At 40.2% G+C, this 22,674-nt stretch overlaps 3 protein-coding genes across 6 annotated transcripts in view; all 3 read left to right on the top strand.

The window, feature by feature from the left end:
- Nucleotides 1-6,583, top strand: part of drd2l (dopamine receptor D2 like) — a 27,493-nt gene extending 20,910 nt beyond the window's left edge. For 2 of the 4 annotated variants that reach the window (XM_039807358.1, XM_039807360.1), the window contains exons 6-8: nucleotides 1,667-1,750; nucleotides 2,984-3,338; nucleotides 4,911-6,582. In XM_039807358.1, coding sequence (XP_039663292.1) covers nucleotides 1,667-1,750; nucleotides 2,984-3,338; nucleotides 4,911-5,107 — 636 coding nt within the window. In that variant the 3' untranslated portion in view covers nucleotides 5,108-6,582. Of the gene's footprint in view, nucleotides 1-1,666; nucleotides 1,751-2,911; nucleotides 3,339-4,910 lie in introns of all 4 variants that reach the window. The other 2 variants (XM_039807357.1, XM_039807359.1) reach the window with 2 other exon arrangements.
- On the top strand, nucleotides 5,512-7,487 carry LOC120562434 (28S ribosomal protein S28, mitochondrial-like). Its single transcript, XM_039806147.1, has 2 exons — nucleotides 5,512-5,549; nucleotides 7,098-7,487. Exons 1-2 carry the CDS (start codon nucleotides 5,512-5,514, stop codon nucleotides 7,468-7,470), a joined length of 411 nt encoding a protein of 136 aa, XP_039662081.1. The 3' UTR covers nucleotides 7,471-7,487.
- A 3,347-nt stretch (nucleotides 7,488-10,834) lies between these two features.
- On the top strand, nucleotides 10,835-22,422 carry LOC120561728 (serine protease hepsin-like). The gene is made up of 10 exons (XM_039804943.1): nucleotides 10,835-11,227; nucleotides 11,779-12,423; nucleotides 16,233-16,325; nucleotides 16,709-16,843; nucleotides 17,898-18,063; nucleotides 19,329-19,507; nucleotides 20,306-20,401; nucleotides 21,094-21,236; nucleotides 21,411-21,566; nucleotides 22,254-22,422. The coding sequence occupies exons 2-10, from the start codon at nucleotides 11,961-11,963 to the stop codon at nucleotides 22,326-22,328; spliced, it is 1,506 nt and encodes a 501-aa protein (XP_039660877.1). The 5' UTR covers nucleotides 10,835-11,227; nucleotides 11,779-11,960; the 3' UTR covers nucleotides 22,329-22,422.
- The last annotated feature ends 252 nt before the right edge of the window (nucleotides 22,423-22,674 follow it).

A 22,674-nucleotide genomic window follows, 5' to 3' on the forward strand; every position in this document is an offset into this window, starting at 1 on the left:
AACTCTAATCACTGAGATGTAGAATTGCTACAAGCGTTTTAGGTTAGCAGCAGCAGTGTGTAACTGGTTCAAACAGAATTAAGTCATATGAAACATGTGTTTCATATGGTAACAAAATATGTTTTTTATAAATTAGTGTATAGTTTTTGCGAGAGTGTTTCATTTTGCAGGGGTCTGAGGTGTTCTGCTAATTGGGTGTGTGGTTGTGCTAATTGGATGTAGTGTTTTGAAAAACAGGTCCCTGTTTTTCAAAATAGTGCTTAATAGTGCTTAACTTCCATGTGCAAAAATATCAGTTCAAAAGTTTCCAAATCTGCTTTTGATTAAGTGTTTGCTTTTCCATCATCCATAATTTAAAACACATCCAAAATTCTGTATCAGCTTCTTTGAAGCCTTGAGTGAAATACTCAAATAAAAAAAAATAAAAAAATTTAACAATGTTTGGCTGCACAAAATATGTAATATTGTAATATTGTAATGACATGAGGTTTCAAAAATCGTGTGATTCATGTGTGAGCAATCATGTCTTTACACACCTGATGGCTGTGTATCACAGACTGGCTCATAGGTGTGGTCATTTGACAGTCAGGAAGTGACATCATGATATACTTCTGCGTCTAATGTATACAAGTGTGTTTAGTGTTTTGCAAATCACTGTGTGCATTGTTTTGCAAAAAGTGTGAGGCTGACATTGTGCGTATAGTGGTGCACATCTGGGCCAATGTTTAGCTCCTTGAGTGTAAAGTTTTGATAATTGTGTAATTCTTTTGATTTCAGTGTGTAGGCAGTCGGCAACAACTGTAACTGCTGTCCTCTTCTACAGTGTATGTGCTCCAATTGTCAAGTCAAATCATTTTATTTGTATAGCACATTTAAACGAACAACAGTTGACCCAAAGTGCTTCACAGGTAGAACAGGGAAGGCAGAGACAATATGCCTTAAAAATACATAATCGTATGTGCGAGGTACCATGAATATAAATAGGCAAAGAAAGAATTAATAATGTAACATAGAATAAAACAACAAAGGAACAATGTTTGTTAAAAAAAAAAAAAAAAAAAAACTAGGAATCAAGGAGAGTTAAAAGCAAGAGAGAAAAAATGCGTCTTTAGATTTGATATAAAACTAGCAATTGTATTACATGATTTGATATGGGGTGGGAGGGAATTCCAGAGTTTGGGGGCTACTACAGAGAAGGCTCGGTCCCCTCTGGTTTTTAGGCGTGTCCGGGGGATGACGAGGAGTTGTTGAGTTGTGGACCTGAGTGCCCTGGTGGCAGAGTAAGTAGACAGGAGATCAGAAATGTACGGAGGGGCTTGACCATGGAGTGCTTTAAAAACAAAAAGTAAAACTTTAAAATCAATTCTGAAAATTTGGTCTAGAAAAGACCCCGATCAATGCATCGGCATGTTCACTATATTATCTGATTTAAGTAAATTACAGATGTATTGATATTGGTGTATATTTTGGCCTAAATGTAACAAAAAAACCTAACGCTTATTAAACACGTTTGTTTATGTGTTGATGCTTAACAAAACGATTTCCTGCCAATGTATTTTAACCTTTTTTTTTTTAACCCTTTAAATATTGATATCGGCATCAACTTCAAAAATCCAGTTTGAGTTGGGCTTTTCATATTTTTATATGCCGCCTCCTTCCCTTTCAGAATAAGTGTACACAACCAGAGGATGTGAAATTGTGCACCCTGATCCTGAGGCCCGCCACCGCTGGCCCACAGCGCAAGAAAGTGGTGAGTCTCTCAGCAACACAGATGGCCTCTCTCTCTTCACTCTCCCTTTCCTGTCTTTCTTATACAATATGTTGCCTCTGCAGTAGTTTATTAACCTGACTCCGCCAGATGGATTGCTTCGCATTTGCTCGGCATATCCATCTGGGAACTTTCCGTTGGAGAACCTTTGGGAAGGGGCGAAAATACTGGTTAGCTGATTGGATAAACCATCTGTCTATCACCTATGTTGGTGATAGACGGGCCAAATCAACCAATCCGATCAACGAAGCGTATGAAAATACAGCCACAAGCCCCTGCTGCTGCAGGCAAAGCATAGCTCGTTAGCTCAGCAAGCAAGCAACATGTTGGTAAAGGATATTTGCCGTTTGTGTAACAAGAATTTACGAATAAAAGGCACCATTTCAGGTTCCCGGTCCATATTCCAAAAGAAGGATCCAAGAGAAAAAAAGCATTAGTGAGCAGGGCTACTGCTGTCTGAAAATACTGGTTAGCTGATTGGATAAACCATCTGTCTATCACCACCTAAACCCACCTCAAAACCAACGCTGATTGGCCCGGTCATTTGGTGAACGGCTCCAAATGTTCTCTATCTCAAGATGCCAGACTGATCTGCGAGTGGAAAACTGGAGCTCGCGAGATCTGCACGGTCTCATGAGGCTAGTAGTTTATATCCACAACTTTTCACTTCCGGGATTGCTCCGAAAATTTCGCTGGATGTCCCTCGTTTCGTCTGTCATTTTCCGCTTTCTTTGTGTTGGCATTATAAACTACATTATGCTCCTCAGATGTAGGAAGTAAAATTCAGATAGCTGGCTACACTATCCACTGTCCAATCTGAGTTTTCTGTTGCACGACTAAAGCAACTTTTGAACGTACATGTTCCACCAAAAGAAGTCCCTTCCCGAGGCTATTTTCTAGCGGCACAGTGGCTCTGTGGCCCATGATTGTGATTTGTTTACAAAAAATGCCAATAAACCAGAGCACGTTTTTATCCCATCCCTGAATGCTGTGTGGACTAGCCAGACCCTCCTCCGCAGCGCTGCGAAGGAAGGTCTGGCAATGCGAGACTACCTCTGCAGTGATGCTCTGCTTGCTCCCTGTTGTCCCATCTTCCATAAACGTCCCCCTTTTTTTTACTTTCGTTTCATCTTCACCATCAAGCATCCACATCTTTGTTGGTCCCCCAACGCGTACCTCCCTCACCACCCTCCTTCCCCTCTCTCTATGTGTCAGACCCTGGTTAAGGAGGCGATGGTTCACCCTCTCGAAGTGGAGCCGGGTCAGTTCCTGCCGCAGACCGAGCAGAGCCTGGCTCCTCCTCCTGCTCCCCAAACCCCCTCCCACTCGGGCCACGCCAGGATCTCCCTGGCCATCTCAGTTGGACCTGCCCCGGTTCTTCCCTCCACTGTGACACGATCGGCCCTGATGCCTCGTCCCGCCACCCTTGAGGACGGCATGAGGGGCCGTGAGGGATGGAGGGAGCGCAGTGGAGGGAGAGAGAAATGGGGGATGACCAAGGAGAGGGTGAGAGGGAGGCTGTCACAGCAGAAGGAGAGGAAGGCGACAAAGATGCTCGCTATTGTGCTCGGTGAGCGGCAGCGGGTAGTTAATAATGAACCATGTACACTTGTGTGTGTGTGTGTGTGTGTGTGTGTGTGTGTGTGTGTGTGTGTGTGTGTGTGTGTGTGTGTGTGTGTGTGTGTGTGTATGTTTGTACACAAACAAACTAGTCTACATGAATACTGTATGTCATTTATGTATGTAATCAGTCACACCAGTCTAATAATATTTGGGAATGTTGCATCTTAAGTCATTCTATGCAAATGTAATGAATTAACTGCAATTTGTTAAATCCCACCTCATTAACTTTCAAATGTAACATGTGAGTCCTTTACTGTCTTTGTATAGATGTAGAGGTCATTATTTAAAACACTTCAGTTTTAGAGTTTTTTTGGCCAATTTTTAACTCACTTTCTATTACCATAGGCATTGTGTAAGCTATACTTATACCAAGAGCACCTTTTTTGGGGGGTTGAATGAGGACAGACAATCTAGGTGAAAATCCGTTTAAAATGATCTTGTGGTGGTCTGGTAAATAACTGAAAATAATGAGCCTGTTCTAGATGAAAGGTTTTGAATGCATATTTGAAGAAAGTTTGACTTATTACAGTGAGAGACAAATTGTCAAATCTGTCAACTCATCCGTGGCACCAATTTTTATGCTCTCCGTATTTTATGGCTTTTCACTTGATTATATTTTGTTTCTCGCCTACCTCATCTGTTTTGTGATTAATGTGACTTGGCTGCTGTAACACTGCGATTGGAATTGATGACGAAGCTCTAAATGTATCTATTTATGTATTGTTTCCGCAGTTTTATGGTTCTGTGCGAAATACAAATGCAGCAGTTGGCGGGATATTTCATTAGTTATACCCAGGGGCGTCGGACTGGGGGGAAAAAGGGGACTGAGTACCCAAGGCCCTCATGTGAGGAGGGCCCAAAAATATGCTTGAATGAATAGCTGTGGATGCAGGGAGGGGCCCATAGAAAATGCCTTTCTACAGGGCCCAGAATTTAGTGTTACGCCCCTGGTTATACCCCTGAAGAATTTGTACATGTGGGGCTAAAAACATGCAGGAACTCATCCTCTAATTCAGAGATAATAAACAGGGGTCCAGGACCCCTAGGGGGTCTCCAGAGTTACTGCAGGGGGGCCACCAAATTATACATTTTTTGAAAGTTTTTTTTTCTAAATTTAAAATGCCTTAACATGAATCCAACATATTATTAGCAAATATAAATCAGCATATTTGTGAAAAAAACAGTGATGATAGGCTTACTGGCTAGATTAAGTAGTCACTAAGATAGCCATCCACAGATTCACTTTGTCACATGTATGTTTAAAATTAGAACATTATTTATAAAATCATGCCAACAATTATTATTTTAATAGCTTAGTATTCTATGCAATAAAAGGTATGTATAAAGGTTTAGGCTGCCCTACACGTTATTGTAGGCCCAGTTTGATATACCAACTTCATTTTATACAATATTTGTAGTAGGGGGGTCCCTGCTCCGTCTTTCTTTCAGTTAAGGGGTCCTTGGCTTAAAAAACGTTGAAGACGCCTGGTCTAATCCACTTCCTGTCCCTGTTTCCAAGGTGTGTTCATCATCTGCTGGCTGCCTTTCTTCCTGACCCACGTGCTGAAGGCCCACTGCAGGAGCTGCTGCATCTCGCCCTCACTGTACAGCGCCGTCACCTGGCTGGGATACCTCAACAGTGCTGTCAACCCTGTCATCTACACCACTTTCAACATCGAGTTTCGCAAAGCCTTCATCAAGATCCTGCACTGCTGAGAGCTGGAGAGAGGAGAAGCGCCAACTGTCAAGCCTGTCGTTGGTTTGAGATCAGAGGAGAGAGAGAGTGAGAGAGAGAGAGAGAGAGGTAGTCGTCACTTTTGATATACAGGAACTGGGAGGGGAGGGAGGGGTTGAAATGAAAACATGCTAGACGATCATAAAAAGAGAGTGTGACAAGTAAGAGATAGCTAAAAGAACACAAACGAGGCTGGAGATATTTATGGAAAAAATGACATGCACTGCTTTGTGTACATACAGTCTGAAAGAGGAATATATGTGAGGACTGATCTCTCCACAGCATCCAGACTGAAAGACTCCCTGAGACGTGACTGTTTTCCCAAAACGTTTGCTGTTGTGTTTTTCTTGTAATCCTGACAACCGGTATCTCGTTATTTGTTCGCATGTGCTCGTCCTTCTCAGAGGACTGGAACAAGTCAAGGCAAAGGGAAAAAAAAACTGTGAACTGTACACAGGAGTGTTTTTTTTTTTTGACTCTCCTGCCAAAGGCTCGACCATTTTTCATACTTTTTGCAACGTTACACCAAGGCAGAATTATTGATTTGCCGATTCAGCGCACATTCACAATCACAGTGAAAAGAGCTTTCATTTAATTAAATGTGTACATGTTTTGCTTTGAATAAGTGTGCGTACATGTAAAATTTGGTCTTGTAAATAATAATTTCATTGGTTTAGAAGAGGAATCGCAAGTATTGTACAAACCATTGATAATAATACATTTAAAAAAATACATTTTATTTTATTGATTTTGTTAACTTTACTAATTGTATATGTTTTTTTTTACAAGGTGATCAGTATTCTAGTAAAACAAAAGGAAATAAGTAGAATAGATTACATAAACATATCTGCAAAATACAAATGAGTGTAATGCATGAATGAAAGAAAAATGAAAGCACAACCAATTATAAAACACAAGAGATTTATAAATCCTGTCACTCTCTCAGTGGCACAGAGGTAGTAAAAAAGCAATAAGAGCCCCAATGACTGTGTGATGCAGGTATTGCACACGTTTGAGCTGTTGGTATTCAGTGCACACTGAGGATTTTGGATAAGCCTTGTTATATTTAAAAGCCCCCATCCCGTCTATCAATATGGTGAAAAATACAGTTTTTAATACTGAGATTGGAGGATGGTGTGTTTGTGTTTTTACCTATTGTTTCCCAAAAGATTACGGCATGTTGTAATGCATATTTAAATTAGTCTTTTGCCCTTGAAATATCCTTTTTTCCTTCTTATTGATTACCTTGAAGCTATAGTAGTTACGTAGTTTCTGTCGCCCCCATGAGGAATTACTGACAACAAAATTGTCGGCACGTTCACATGAAACAAGCCTTCTGTGAGAAATAGAGAGAGTTGTATGGAGCTAATAGTCTTAATTAACTTTGTAGCAACTCATTTGGCAATGGCTTGAATGTAACGGACGTTCATTAATATGAAAAAGTTACGCCCTAAAGTATGGGCTGAAATATGTGCCACCAGAAACTGAATTTGAATCATTTATATTTGAATTTGAATTGCTAAACTTGAATAATTGCATTGAAAAACTGAATTTGAATCACATAATTTGAAATTGTATTGTTTAATTTGAATCATTCCATTGAAAAACTGAATCTGAATAGTATAATTTGAAATTGAATTTATTCGTTTGTAACTGAAGTCTAATAAAATTTGATCTTCACTGAAAATTCAACTCTCTATATATCCTCACATTCAGTTCTCACTATTCAGATTCAGATCAGCAAATTCAATTTCAAGTTACTGAGCAGACAGACATCCGTTACGGAGGATGAAGGAAGAGCAATCGGGAGATCGATAGGTAGAGTTCAGTGGCGCAGGATTAGCACTAAAGATGCCAAACTGTTTTTGGATGTTGGAACGAAAGAAATGACAAAAAAAACAGCAAGGGATAACAGTTCACAGGTGAGGATGTGTTTTATGATATATATGCCGCCTTGGCCTGCAATCTGAGCTCCGGCGCAGCGGAGGTGGAGAGGTTCCGATGGCGCGGCAGCGTCTCTTTCCCCGGCAGGAATACTGCTTTGCCTCGCTGGCCGCGGTCCCCGCTGATCCAGATCGGACCGGCCAAAGACAGAGTGGTGATCGGCAGGATCTTCCACATAGTCCAGGACGACCTGTATGTAGATTTCGGCTGGAAGTTCCACTGCGTTTGCCGGCGGCCGGCAGACGGAGAGAAGCTAAAGCGGGGCAGCAGAGTCCGTTTGCGGCTGCAGGATCTGGAGATCACTGCCCGCTTCCTAGAAGCCAAAACCGACACCACGCTGCTGGAGGCCCGGGCCGTACTGCTGGGACGGCTGGAGGGAAGGGAAGCCCGGGAGAACTAGAACCAGGACTCAGCGGAGCGGACTGTCACAGCTTGCTGAAGTTTAAATCACAGGTTTCCTAAAGGGAGTCTGGCGGGGCTCGGACTGTGGACGACGAAACATGATTTTAAGTCTCGTTAAATAAATAACTACATGCAGAACTAAATTAATGAATAGTGGAGCAGTGAGCCTGGACATTTCAGTCTGTTTAAACTTCACTTTGAAGCAGAACCTCTTAGTTCAGAAGGGTGAAGTTTCTGTTTGGACTCAGATCTGTGAACTGATTATAATAAATATTCTTTTTATAAACACATGAATTAGTCTCTTTGTTTTGTTTGTTACTGCACATGATGATAAAGCTACACTTTTAAATCACAAACAAAACTAACTTTAATATGTATATAAACGCTCTAAGGAAGGAGACAAACGATCAGATATTAGAGTTGATTAAAAATAGACTCAAATAATAATTTACTATTTTGCGTTTTAATGTGGAAACATCTTGTATAAACTAAGGGGACTGACTCTTACATCACATTGTATTGCAGGCTTGCTGATGTACAAAGTAAACCAATGCAATTCAAATGTTTAAATTAATTTACATGTATTTTCAAATATGGATAGTCACACTACTTTGCATGCAGTAGGCTAGGCTAAGGTAGCCTAAGTAGCGATAGTTCATTTTAAGTTTACTTAAGTGGAAGAATGTGACTAATAAACCTAGGCCTACTAACACCAGGCATTACATTTTGAACATTGTGAACAGGTAGATTATATTATCTATGAGTCTCTGGGTCAAGGCGAGGCTGTGCTCCAAAACGTATGTGCTGGCCGAAGAGGAGTCCTGTGTATCTGCGCGCCACTGCACTGTAAATACCGATCTGCGCTCGATTGCTCTTCCTTCATCCTCCAAGTACCCGGATGTCTGTCTCAGTAACTTGAAATTGAATTTGCTGATCTGAATCTGAATAGTGAGAACTAAATGTGAGGATATATAGAGAGTTGAAGTTTCAGTGAAGATCAAATTGTATTGGAATTCAGCTACAAACGAATAAATTCAACTTCAAATTATACTATTCAGATTCAGTTTTTCAATGCAATTATTCAAGTTTAGCAATTCAAATTCAAATATAAATGATTCAAATTCAGTTTCTGGTGGCACATATTTCAGCCCATACTAAAGCCTTAAAATTCACACCTAAAAACACATTCTGCCACTGAACATAGGTAGATGGTAGAATGTTGGTTGAATTGTTTTGACTCCTTTCATAATTATGTTTAAACTGTGATACCAATAAATACTATTAATATAATTTCAATTAGCCAAAACACAGTCTGTGATCAAAACTAATTCATTTAAAGTGCTCATATTATGCTTTTTGGCTTTTCCCTTTCACGCCCTCATACTCTGCTTCTGACTGACTGGTAGTCCTTACCTAGCTACTGCACATGTGCGACTCCCAACAAAGATGGAACAGAAGTGAGATGCCTCACTCTGTAGCTAAAACAGAGAGCTCAACACACAGGGTGAAAAGAGGAGCTGCAGCAATGTGCAGTACAACAAAAAATATGGTGTTTTTTGAAAATTAAACCACATAATTCTGTTCTGGTGCAACCTCTAAATACAATTATGAAACTGAAAATGAGCATAATATGAGCACATTTGTATTCTTGCTGAGAGTGAAATGAGGAATGGATATAAAAGTTTGGTTGACTTTTTGCGACTGGAAGCTTCCCGACAGTAACACTGGTGTCCTGTCAGTAAACCTCGCTGATATGCCTGTCTGCACAGGATAAACCAAATGCTATTAAATTGCAAATGCTGCTGCACCTCGAGGGCTGCTGTGGAGAAGCTGAACTAGAGGCCATTCTTTCTTTCCTGGACCGATACCGAAGGGAGACGAAGCTGGCAGAGCTGTATGTATCTCAGGAGATCGGATTTATGCGAGTCGCCAGCCAAACTTATTGGAGTAAACAAGAACTCTGACACCATGGGAGCAAATGGAGCCTGCACGCTTCATTTATTTATTCATTCATTCATTCAGTCAGTGTCATGTGCAGATGGAGAAGGTGCAATTCCATGCTCACGCTATAAACAACAACAAGCAAGCAATACTCAGCATAGAAATGTTTGTGTAGCTATATTACAGATGTGAGGCACACAAAAAAAGCATTTAGAATTGGCATAATACAACACCAAAGCACTTCAGGAAACGGTTTAGCAAGGGTGAAAACATTGTGACTGTAAGAAAATAGAAGACTAGTGACATTTTACATAGCTAAATAAAACCAAACACATTCACAAAACAGAAAGTGATGACATTTACCAAGAAAAGAGCAGTTTGTACACACTTTTTAGTTGTTTGCTAAATGTTTGGTTGCTGTTATTGTTTTCTTTTGCTCCAGACTAAAATATCTCAAACCGCTATCGGATGGATTGCCATGACATTTTTTGTACGGACATTCATGTTCTCCAGAGGATGAATCCTACTGACCCTGGTCAAACTTTAGTGAGCATGTTAGCATGCTCACGATAGCATTTGACTAAAAGCCTCACAGAGTCGATCGAGTGAGCACTTGTTATATTTTCCTTCTTTGTTTCGTAAAATGTAAGTGTTTCTGTCTTTTTCTTGTGTTTTTGAAGTTATTTATTTAGGTAAAAATCTGTTTCTGTTTAGTCTGTTACATAAAATGTCATTTTACAAAAATGTTTGTTGTTGTTTAGGGAATGATTCGTTTTTCGTTTGACTTACTAATTTTATGGGACGCTTTCAGTTCAGTTATTTGGAAAATGTTTGTTTAGTGAAATGTGTTTTGCACCATGTTTCCAATGCTGCAGATGCAGTGACATACAGGACCTGTCCACAGGTGATACAGTCATGTCTCCTCCACCATGTTTGATCTTTAAAGTGAACTCAGCAGTGTTACCTAGAAGATGCTGAGTAACGCCACGACTGGGGTTACTTGTAGCGCCCAGCACCTCGCACTGCCTGAGGCAGTAACGTGATAGGACGAACAAAATACCCTGGAGTAGACTGGCCACACACACAAACACACACACACACACACACACACACACACACACACACACACACACAGGACTCATACACACAATAGGCCTTTTCAGATTCATATAATGAGTATGATTATTGGATACATATCTTTCAACTATAAGAAATTCAACTCCTTGACTCTGTGAATGTGTCTTTCCGTGCTGCCATTATGTTCCTCAGTGCTTGTGAGTGGGAGCAACTCATTCGTGGTGTACATTACCCTCTGTTATTAAACTCTGACCCAAGCTCCCAATTATCCCCATGCATATTTCATAGACACCCAATGACAAGGGTGCACATATCCGTTACTGACCTGCCTGCTACAGCCTCGCCCTGCTCTGACCAGAGGAGGAAGGCAAAGTTGGAGAGGGAAGAAGAGTAGACTGGAAGGATAAGGAGGGAGATGATGAAGGGGGTGACACAATGAGATGATTGAGCGGCAACTGAGGAGAGGAGCAGGAGAGTTGTAGAATCGCAAGAGAAGAGGTGTGCCATCTGAAGATGAGGGATTCACAGTAACGGAGCACACATCTTGCATCTTGGGATTGAAGATGCACCGGAGCAGGCGGGCTGTCTTCGGTGTCCTGTCCCTGACAGTGCAACAGTGTTGCATTTCTTTTCCCCACTCTGGTACAATGCTGGTTCATTAAGTGGAGGAGACGCACTCGGATGAATAAGTCCTCGCATACAAATGAAGCGTACAAATCTGTACGCCTGACGTTCAGGTGAGAGCGCTTGAAAACATGTTTAGAGTACACTGATGTGATGAGATGTGAAGATGTGATGAGAGTTTACTGTATTGAACAATCGATGTCACATAGGCCTTTTCTTGCAGTTATAAGTAATCAATGTAGGTTAAAACAGCGTTAGTAACGTAACTCATAATTCTTACGAGAGTACTTTTTGTGACCTTATTTTACATTTTCTCATGAATTACATGTTTCATTTATTTATTTATTAGTATTTCCTGAAAGCAAGCTTTTTATTTGGATGTTAACCAAGGCAGACCTTTAATTTCTTTCTGGAAAATCAGTTTAATTCTGTCTCATACTTTGACCAGGTTAAATTACCAAGATCCAATCTGACATTCGCTTAAAAAGGAGCAATTCACAAAAATCTTTCTTTGAGTAATGGAATATAATAAAATGCACTTTATAAGAACCATATTAGACTTATTCTATATTATGTGGGAATTGTAGCACCTAATTTCTTAAAGTTACTCACAGAAGTGTTATTCCAAGCTCATTATTTGTTGTCGCTTTTGTTTCTTTTGCAGGACTCAGCTGAGGTTTTGACGGTTTCCTTCCATGCCCGTGTCCCTCCCCTCAGCTCAGCCATGTCTGAAATCCAGCAGATCTTATCCGGACCAACACATGTACGCTGCTGATCAGACTCCACAAGCTATACACCATCACACCAAAGAGCATAAACCTTAACTTTAAACATACATTGTATTTCATGAGCGCTACCCGCGACTTTACAGGTATGCATTTGCACGTCCAAGCAAGCAGCACCAGCGCTTCTGATGCACAGCAGCCAGTTGTTGTGTCAATCTATCCGTCCCTTGAGCAGTGGTCATCAACATCTTCAAGTCCAACTAGTCATGAAGTACTGAGTGTATCGTCTCTGGTCCCTTCTACGATCCTCACACTCATGCCTAATTATAAACCTCCAGCTAATGGAAATGTATACCCAGAGCTATCATCCTTATATGAAGTAACATCAGAGGCTCAACTTCCAGGAACTTTATCTTCTCCCTCCGGTTCCTCGGAGGCTGAAGATCAAAAAACCCTGGCTTCAGCACTTCCTTGTAGTGATAATTCCCAGGAAGTTCAGCAGAGGAAACCGTCAGATGGAGGCCCACTGGAGGAGGGATCAGTAGGCCTCATGTTACCCAAAGATCTCCCTGCTGAAGAGCCAGGTATAGTAATAATTAAAGGAGACTAATTAGGCTCATTTCCAGGTTCATACTTGTATTTTGTGTATTTAATAGAACATGTTTACATGCTTTAATCTTCAAAAAACACTTATTTCTTTTATACTTTCCATGGCTGCTGCATCTGTATTCACCCTCTGTCTGAGAAAAGCCATTCAAAATAATCAAGGAGGGATTACCAACTGGGCAAAGTGGGGAACAACTCCAACTAACCCTAACCCTTCCTGAGTTTAGGTCAGGGTTCTTTGGTTTATGACTAAATACCTGCAACACTAATGACATTCCCATCATCCTCAGATGCACGCACTATGCCTAAACAGCCTCACAGAGCCGCTAGCTTGGCTGTAGACCCTTCTCTCCTTATTATTGTTGTTATTTTTACATCATAATAATCTTGTACATCTCTAATACTCAGTTATCTGCAAGCTTCTTTAGTCATGTAGCCAAGTGAAATCAACCGCATTATTGATCTGCACTCAGCCTTGCACCACTGAAAATTAATCCCTGTGAATAAATTATTCAATGTGTATCTTAAAACGAAAATATGTAGCCAAGAGCCCAACTATTCAAAAGATCAGAAAGTAAAAGATGTGAAGTGACTATGTTGCTGATGAAATTAACCTTAAACACTCTCAGGTTCTTCATCTGCACAGACAGGCCTTTACTGCTCCCCTTGCTGCTCTTGTCTCTTTAAATGATGACATATTAGGTGTTTTATCTCTTCTAGTCACACAAAAAACTTCAAAGAGTTGGCCCAAAATTTCATCACCTACTATATAATGAAGTCATTATTTGCCTTGCCAGTTCTTCAAAGGTGTTGGAGACACTTCTGCTCCATCTCCTGTCAGGATCAGATTAGTCTGGCTCAACAGATGTACGTTGGATAAAGCCTTACATTCGGTGTGTCTCGCATGCACAGGATGTCCCGCCCCTCTCGCTATCTCTGCTGCCAGGGCTTAGCGCCACTCTGGACGGTTGGAATTGGTTCTAAGAAATACAAACAAGACAAAGCGTTTTTTTCCAAAATACATAACCAGACAATACTCCATTGCTGTGGAGATCGGTTTGGCATCCTGTGTCCCCTTTACTGTAAAAGATTCATATTTTACACTAAGTGTCTTACCAGCGTTTTCTTTCAAGATAAATCATTGCTTCTGTCCCTGTATGATTATTTCCATTGTGCTCTGTTTTCTAACTTCCTAAAAATATCTATGATTTCTTCATGTAAGCCAGTTTTCAGCCTCTCTTTGGAACGCAGCCTTGACCCATTGATTCCACAAAACGACAGAGCCATCCATATGTTCCTGACTCCTATTCCCTCTTCAGTCAGAGTGGTTTCTTATCAGCTAGACAAGATAGATACAATAGCATTTCTCAGTTTCTTCAAAACATAGAGTGCTGAGGAAGCTGTTTTATAGCCTCAGCAATAACACCATAATGTGGGAGAGTGCGGACGTGCAATCTATTTTATTGCTATTCGACCTCAAAATGGCCTTTGATGATATCTTTTAAAAGGACTCAGACGACAGATTTCTCACACCACCCAAGATTGAATTGCATCACATCTAACAAATAGAAAAAAAGGATTATCTATTGTGAAAATGTCGGTCTATTCTCTGACCAATAATTAGCCCCCTCAGGTGTATCATATGTTGTATTAAATTGTGCTTTTTACCAACGCCATGTCAGCCATGTTGACAATTTCATCTTTTTTTCTTCAAACTCTGCCCTACTCCGATCTGTTTATCTCTTTAGAAGGAATTATAAAGATTGAAATGCTTTCATCTCATTTGCTCTCATAATTTGTTTTAGCCAATCCACTGTCTCAGCTTTAGGCACAAAGTGGAAGATGAACCCAGCCTGTCAGTGTATCCTCCGTTTTCATGCAAGGAATAGTGTTTGTCACACTTTTTTTTTTTTGGTATATATTGTTACAGCATATATACATAGTTTACAATATGTCACAGTCGGCATATGGAGCATCAAACTGATATAAGTTATACAAGGAAACAGTCACACACAGCATGAATTACCTCCCAGAGTTCACGATAGACTCACCTAATAACATTTACCACAACATCACTGTCAGTCCCCCTGCCACTGCAGAATGCTGCCGTGAGGCTTTTATCAAAAACTAGTGAGAGGTTCCACGTTACACCAGCACTCGCCCGCCTCAGGTGGCTGTCAGTCAAGCATAAAATTGGTTTCAACATTTTTCACCTCCAAGGTATTGCATGCAGCTCATGCTTTACCTCACATTATGGATGTGCTCTGTCCTCAATTCACTCAGGTCCTCTGAACGGAGCCTTTTGGTAATCATGCTTAAAAAGGCCCAAAGACCCTTAGGCAGCTTGCATCTAAAGGTTAGACTGACCAGCTCAGGCTCATAACTTGCAACACACCATTTCTGGTAGTTGTGTTTGAATGTGCTATACAAATTATTTTTTGAATGTATTTAACTCTCTATAATGATAGTAACTTATTGTAACTCCAGATTCTATGAGTATAGGCACAGCCGTCTAAGAGCTTTTGGGTTAATCCCTTCGCACATGGGCAGTCGTGAAGATTTCTTTCGCGCCCTGTGCCCTGCATGGGCCTCTCTTACGTCTACAGATACTGTATATTACTGCTGCGCGACCAGAGATCTGCTCCCGACATTAGCATTTTTCTTCAGCCAATAGTAGGTGAAGCAGGTGGCCTGAATCTTAGAGGGCTGTGCCCATACTCACAGAATATGGAGTTACGATACATAACTATCGTTCTATTTCGTATAGGCTTCGCCCTCTAAGAGCTATTGCTATTGGGTTAAGGGCGAAGCTGATTTAGTCAATGCCACCTGCGACACAAGGTCCACAAGCAGAACATAGACTAATTTGTCACTGAAGAGAAATAGGGAGCAGATCTCTGGTCACGCAGCAGTAATATACAGTATCTGCGGACGTAAGAGAGGCCCGTGCAGGGCACAGGGCGCAAAAGAAATCTTCACAACTGTGCATGCGTGAAGGGATTAACCCAATAGCAATAGCTATTAGAGGGCGAAGCCTATACGAAATAGAACAATAAATTATTCAAAATTCTAAATTATTTAGAGTGGCTATATGTACTGAATCTGCAGCTCTCCTTGGCTTTATGGAGCTTTAATGATTTCTATTGTTTAGCTGTCTGGTCTGTAGATTTATTGTTTTTAGAGAAAAATCTTTGAAACCCCACTGTACAATAGCACCAAACAGCACACAGTTAGAGACCAGCTGGTGAACATAGTGGATAATTGAGTAGCTAAAGAGCCAGATATTTCCCTTAAGAGTTGGTAGAGACCAAAAACAGAGCTAAAAGAGGTGCTAGGTGGGAAAAACATATGACTCCAAATTAAAGATAATGTTGCTCTGGATGTGTAAATACACAACTTTCCACCATATCGACTTAAATAGTGATGATATGTCAATGTTGTATTCACAACCTGTTTCCGCTGCACCAAAGTGGCCAAACAAAATCAGTGATTGCACGTTTAAGGTTTAACACAGCTGCATGTTAGACAGTTTGACAGGCGCAGTAGCTACAATTAATGTTAAAGCTGTAGATCTGGAGCCAGTAAGTAAATATTAAAATAAACACTAAATAAATCATATTTTGAGCCCGTACATTTTAGTGTTTGTTATGTTACAGCTGGATTTGCTAATGGCTTGCGCAGCCCAGTACTGGGCCTAGAAATTAGGAGGTTAGTCAGGTTCTCTTGAAGCTCAAGGCCTTTATAGTTTAAAGATGTATTTATTTGTTTGTTTTTAATCTATCTGCAGATTCACAACCTCAAGCCTGTTCATTTCGCGAGCTGCTACTGATTGTGAGCCTCTCTACCATCACCACACTGGTCATCATCTCTGCTCTCTTAGGTACCCTACTGAACCTCATTTCATATGGAATAAGGAGAAAATCCAACCTAATGGGTTTTACACATTCAATATGCCAGTTAATATGGTCTCTGAAGCTTTAGAATGAATTTAAATAATTCATCAGAAAGAGGAGTCAAAAGAGAATATAGAGAGTATTTTACAGTCTTTGGAATATGTTTTGGGCTCAAAATAGGTTAACATTTGTGTCATTATTTATAGAGTCAGCAGTAATTAAAAAAATGTGGACAGGGAATCTGTATTGGGTGTTTTGATCATTTGAATTCTGTGACGATCCTGTAATGTTAGTCTTTACTATTCAAGTTAACGTGTGTGTGTGTGTGTGTGTGTGTGTGTCACTGTTTTTTTTTCTCTCTTGAAATCAGTCAAGTTCCTGGTATTCCCCTCTGAGTTCAGTCATTCGTCTCCTCTCTGTGGTGTGATGGGGAACTGCAGTGTCCCAACTCAGCAGCCTTTTCTGTCTAAGAATCCAGTGAACCAGACACAAAACATCACTGCAGGTAAAAAAGATATATACAAATTACACTGATTAAGGGCTGTGGGGATTGTAATTATAATGGCTAAGCTTAAAAACTTAAAGCCACTAAGGGGCTGCTATACGGACTTGAAACAAACAAACAAACAGTCTATGGCTAGTAAACTAGCTGCCGCGCTCTCTCCTACATTACACCGCTCAGTTGAAATCATAGACTCCAATAGTCATCATTGCGTTTTGATGGCCATTTATTGATCACAATGCTTTTTGACTCAACGTGCAAGAATCCATGTGTCCATTAAGCTCCATCAACAAACATTTCAACATCCACATGTGAGTTGCGGTGTGTAGTGATTTGATGCGTTCAAAAACTATTTGTGCTCCGATTAACAGCAGGCCTTGTTACCTGTTGAAAGGTTCCTACCTAAATAGACATCACTCACAAGCACAATAGTGACACCAGTGGACAATTTGTGTCCTACACCCAAAACAATGAAAATGGCTCTTACAGTAATATTAATATCATTCTAATTATCTGCTGATCTATCTTGGACAGAAGATTATTACACATCCATCAGCTGTCTGGCAGTTATGGCCATACGTTTAATAGCCTGGCCAGAAGGAGCAATACGGGAATATTACCATAATCATTCAAGGGATGCTTTGCCAGCTCTGTTTTCTCTTTGTGTGGGCAGTGTGTTTAGCTGAACGGTGTTTGTTTTCCCTCCGTGGCGCCAATGCAGGGAGCTCAGAGCAGCCGAGGTCTGCTGAAATCTTGGATGACCGTTTTACAAAATTCAGCGGACCTCAGCTGTTCGCATCATCCGGTGGCTCTCGGCAGACCTTGGCTGCTTTTCTCAGCTGAGAGCTCTGTGTGCTGCAGCCACGGAGGGAAGCCACACACTGTTCATCTGCACACACTGCCCACACTGCCATGACACAGAGCTGGATGATTTAAATCACAGATTTATCTCTTTAAACTGCTAATATACTTTTACTCAATTCAACTTTGTGTGTATTTTGTCTTTGGCTCTTTTCACTTTGCATACATCTCTTCTTGTTCACCTTCTTGCACCCAGACTGCCAAGTTCTGGTTGGTGATGGCCGGCGTATTGTTGGGGGGACGTTTGCAGCCAAGGACAAGTGGGGCTGGCAGGCTAGCATGCACTGGAGAGGGAAACACGTCTGTGGAGGTGCCATCATCTCCCCTCGCTGGGTCATCACTGCAGCTCACTGTTTTGTTGAGTAAGAGGTGGATATGGGGAATGAAAGTAAGAGAGATGGGTCATCAGTTAAGGGAGAAAACATTTAGTCAATTCAGGAAGCTCAATTTAGATGCAACCAGGTAGTGCTTCACCCTGTCTGCATATCCATAAGTCCAAGTTAATTCTATGTTCTTATAATCAAGTCAAGATCAGGTAACTCAACTCAACTCAACTCAACTTTATTTATAAAGCACTTTCAAAACCACAAGTGGAACCAAAGTGCTGTACATAAGGTATAAAAACATAAAAGCCTAAAAAAACAATACAAACAAAAAAAAAAAACAAACAACAAAAAAAAAAAAGCACTCTGAAAAACCCCCAGAGAAGGACAGGTTTTTACAGACAGAGGAAGGTCATTCCAAAGCCTAAGAGCTGCAACAGAGAAAGTAAATTGAGGGCAATTCAATTCTTCAATCAGTGAGCTTTTTGCACCTAGAACAACAGAGTTTATTGAACATCACACGCTCTTTACTGCCTGTTTAATCTGGATTTTGGGAAATCATCACACTACCACTACAAACTATAAGAAGCTTATTTCTATAGTTTGTAGCACTGAAGCAAAAATAATTAATTGTTGACCCAAACTGCGTGCAGTGATTTACTTGCATGTACTGTATTAAGCAGTTAAATAAAGTAATTGCAATGACTGCGGCCGCTGCTTCGAGGAGTAAACCTCTATATATGTGTGCCTGCTCTACCAACTGAGCTAACCCGGCCACATATCATAGTAATATTATTAAAGTAACATCTCCATTGGTAATAATTTTCTCCTTTGCAACAGTGTTTAAACACTCCGTTTATACCTTATACTTATAGACCCAATTTGGGCTGGAAACAATGTAACTTTTGAATGTAATGAGATAGATTTTTTAAAGCGGGCTTACAAAAGTGTGTGCTTGGCAGGCAGAAAGTACGATTAATTTTTGGATTCGGCACCTGAACAAGAAAGAGGTATTTGTGTGTGTGTTGCACACTAATTTGTAGTGTTGTTTCAAATGATTTATGCCTAAAAACACATACAGTACAAAATTTGATTTTAGGGATTCTAGTGGCTCACTGCAATTCTAATCTGACAATCAGCAGTTTATTTACATAGAAACCCGACTTCATTAGAGGAAAAACAGCATCACTATTTTTATACAATCTCTTACAGTAAGATAAAGACAAGCATTGAGCCGTTTACAACGGGGCCATTTAACTTGATCTCAGACCACAAATGTCTGACTCTCACTGCGGTTTCTGCAGAAACAACATGCTTGAAGTGGCTGACTGGCTGGTGGTGGTGGACACAGTCAGCATCGCAGACAGCTCTGTGGGGAAACGTTACAGAGCACTGCAGATCCTCTACCACCCTCTCTACAACAGAGACAACAACGACTATGACCTGGGCCTGCTGCGCACCATCACTGACATGGACATGAAGGGTAAGAGGAGGGGGCCCCATCTGTCGGCAGGGCCGGGTAAAACACATCATGTTCCTGGTTACACTTTATAAATAGTGTAGGCTAATTGCCCTTTACATGTGCTGTATAGAAACAGATTCCAAAATAGGCCTCGCTGGAAAGAAATACTAAGATCTATGTTTTGAGGAAAAAAAAGGCAGTTATAAAGCTAGTGAAAATGTCCAATAAAGACTACCCTAAAATAGCAAATACCATTACCGCTGATATCCATCATTTAATTTACTGCATAATGTGGGTACTATAACATGCTTACATTATTGTATTTGCCATCAATCTGCAAATCAAAATAAACATTTATTTATCACAGAAATTTGACACATCATGAATTATTTTTATATTTTGGATTATACCTATATCTAGTACCTAGATGCAAAATAAATGTAAACTTCTGTAAACTATCTTCATACAGATTCTAGTGTATGTAGTTTTAAATAAATTTCTCTTTCAAATACATCTGGTTAAATACTGCTGATCTGTGTTGATTATTCATTTCATTGCAACACCATTTCTGTTTTACATGTATATGTATACAGTCCAACTAGCAATACTTTTTTTTTGTATTTATTAAATGTGCTGTAAAAATGTTACACGCTTGTAAGTAAAGCAAGATAAGTGACATTTATACATTGACAGAAACTTAGCTGGAACTGGACTTTGTGGTCTCACAACCATCATACATGTTATAACATGTATGTCTTTATTGCTTTGCTTAGATTATGTCTGACGATTATGTATATCTGATAGCTGTGTGTTTTGTAGGTGGGGTGCGACCGGTCTGTTTACCCAGTCCAAGCGAGTCCTTTCTTCCTGGAGCGGCCTGCTGGATCACAGGCTGGGGATATATTAATGAAGGAGGTTTGTTACACTGACACAAACTCTCTGATTTTACTGTAATCATTTACTCCTATCATTAAATTATAAGCGTAAAAGCAAGTTCTCAACTGATCGTACATCCCATGGATCTCATGGCTGACCCAAACCCTTTGGGGAACTAAAAAATAATTTCGCCCCACCAGCCACCCTTAACAATTTAAGCTGGAACTCATCAAATCATTTCACACTGACCGTCATGTTATTGTCATTGCCCCCCAATAAAAAATAAATAAATAAATAAATATATATATATATATACTTTACAACGTGCAAACATTACAAGCAACAGGCAACTAAAATGTAAATAAGTAAAGGGGACATAAAAAAAGCACATATATATTTTAAATACAATTTCCTTTTTGCATTTGAGAAGTTCTGATACAAAGATGCCTGAGAAGAAACATAATTTAAATGATGACACAAATTGAAAAACAGACTCCATCCTTGTAATTTATTTGCTTACAGCTTACAAGGCCTGAGGCAGCTGTTTTGTTTATAAGGGATGCTGTAAGGCTTGTTGGCTGCAGTCTGTCTGTGTGACTTTTCACAAATTAAAACGTTTTTTTTCTTCCTTTTTTTACCTCCCTTTGAGTTATACTTTACACTCATATCACAATTAGTGCCTTGTCTTTTCTTTTCTTTTACTAATTTCTCTTCTTTCTGCTCTCTGTCAGGCTTTGTGTCAGATAACCTAAGACAGGCTCAGGTCAAGGTAATAGCTCAACCGGTCTGCTCCCAGCCAAGTGTCTACGGCATGTACCTGACTCCTCGAATGATTTGTGCTGGCACCATGGACGGAGGAGTGGACGCCTGCCAGGTATACACACCCGGTGATATAAAATCTCCATATAAACCTGATATGGGTTCATGAAAAATATCTTTTAACTTTACAATTGATAGCCTAACACAAACTTGTATCACTTCCGTCACCATTAAGTGTGCAAAGAGTGTTAAAAAACTTGTTTGATATATGAGTTGGTCCTGTGTTCAGGGAGACAGTGGTGGACCCCTGGTGTGTGAGACAGCCAGAGGGGACTGGAGGCTGGCAGGGGTGGTGAGCTGGGGAGAGGGCTGTGGACGGCGCAATAAACCAGGCGTCTACAGCCGATTAGCCCAACTGATCCCCTGGGTTATAAGATATATTGAGGTACTGTATAAAGTGATGTCCCTCTCTGTCTATCATTATATGAATGTCTCATGAATCACCACAGTCAGTCAAGTTTTGTTAGGTGATTTAATAGTTCAGTTATAGCTGTGTCAGATACATGCGGTGCTCTTAAATGTTAAATAGAAATGATACCAGCCTGGGAAGAAACGATTGGCAAGCTGTGCCCAAAATGTATTGTTGTTATTTTGAACCATGGACTCGGGAGGGAGAGCAATTTGACTATGTATCGTTCTCCCATAAAGCAGATTATAGGGATAAAACTGGATCACCTCATAACTTTTGGGATTGTCATAGAAACATAAAGCACTATCTTTTGTGTGCTCGTCCTTCAACAATATCACTGTTCAACCCAGATTAAATTTGATAAATGTTATACTCAAATGGAGGCAGAAAACAGGTTCCTTAGTAACAAATAATGGGGATACAAATTAATAAACAGAAGGGACATTATATACACTTACTGTATTGGCTCACTAAGACATGCTGGATGAGAGCATTAAATGCCATGTGTTATACAGATGGAGGCTACTTTTTATGCCTTGCTGGATTTTTTGTTGGTAGATGGTACGCAATACATTTATATTTAATACATTTTCCTCATTGAAATATATAAAACTATATTTTAGAATGATGCAGGCATTTTCACTTGTCTATATTTTGCCACAGGACAAACCAAAGGAATTGGAGGAGACCACGGCAGCCATGACCGACACCTCACAAGAACCGGAGATTTATGACTGAGACAACTGACAATAAAGAAGCAAATCACCTGTATCTGCTTATTTGTTATGAAATACATTTTTCTAATTATAAAAGGCTTGGATTGGTGCCCTCCTCCCCCCAACAAACACACACTAATCCATTGGGCTAGAGTGCTGTCAATCTGACAATTGTGATTTCCATTGGATCAGAGTACTGTCTGTTCTGCCAATTTCCCAGCCCTTGTCACATGACCAATTAATGTTTCCATGATGACTATCCAAAATTCTGATATCATGGAACCAACATTGGAATTGTTTTTATTTTAAAAGGCAGAGTGAGCCTATAAAAATGTATAATGTATTCAGATCAAGTGAAATTAATGATG

The sequence above is a fragment of the Perca fluviatilis genome, chromosome 7, assembly GCF_010015445.1.
Source record: "Perca fluviatilis chromosome 7, GENO_Pfluv_1.0, whole genome shotgun sequence".
Classification (NCBI taxonomy): domain Eukaryota; kingdom Metazoa; phylum Chordata; class Actinopteri; order Perciformes; family Percidae; genus Perca; species Perca fluviatilis.

Excerpts from the sequence above, each read along its gene's own strand:
- LOC120562434 (XM_039806147.1), top strand. The coding sequence starts at position 5,512 with ATGTGCTCGTCCTTCTCAGAGGACTGGAACAAGTCAAG. Across the intron at positions 5,550-7,097 it reads GAGGACTGGAACAAGTCAAG|CTCCGGCGCAGCGGAGGTGG; the intron begins GCAAAGGGAAAA and ends CTGCAATCTGAG.
- LOC120561728 (XM_039804943.1), top strand. The coding sequence starts at position 11,961 with ATGAGCGCTACCCGCGACTTTACAGGTATGCATTTGCACGTCCAAGCA. Across the intron at positions 16,844-17,897 it reads GACACAAAACATCACTGCAG|ACTGCCAAGTTCTGGTTGGT; the intron begins GTAAAAAAGATA and ends TCTTGCACCCAG. Across the intron at positions 20,402-21,093 it reads GGGATATATTAATGAAGGAG|GCTTTGTGTCAGATAACCTA; the intron begins GTTTGTTACACT and ends GCTCTCTGTCAG.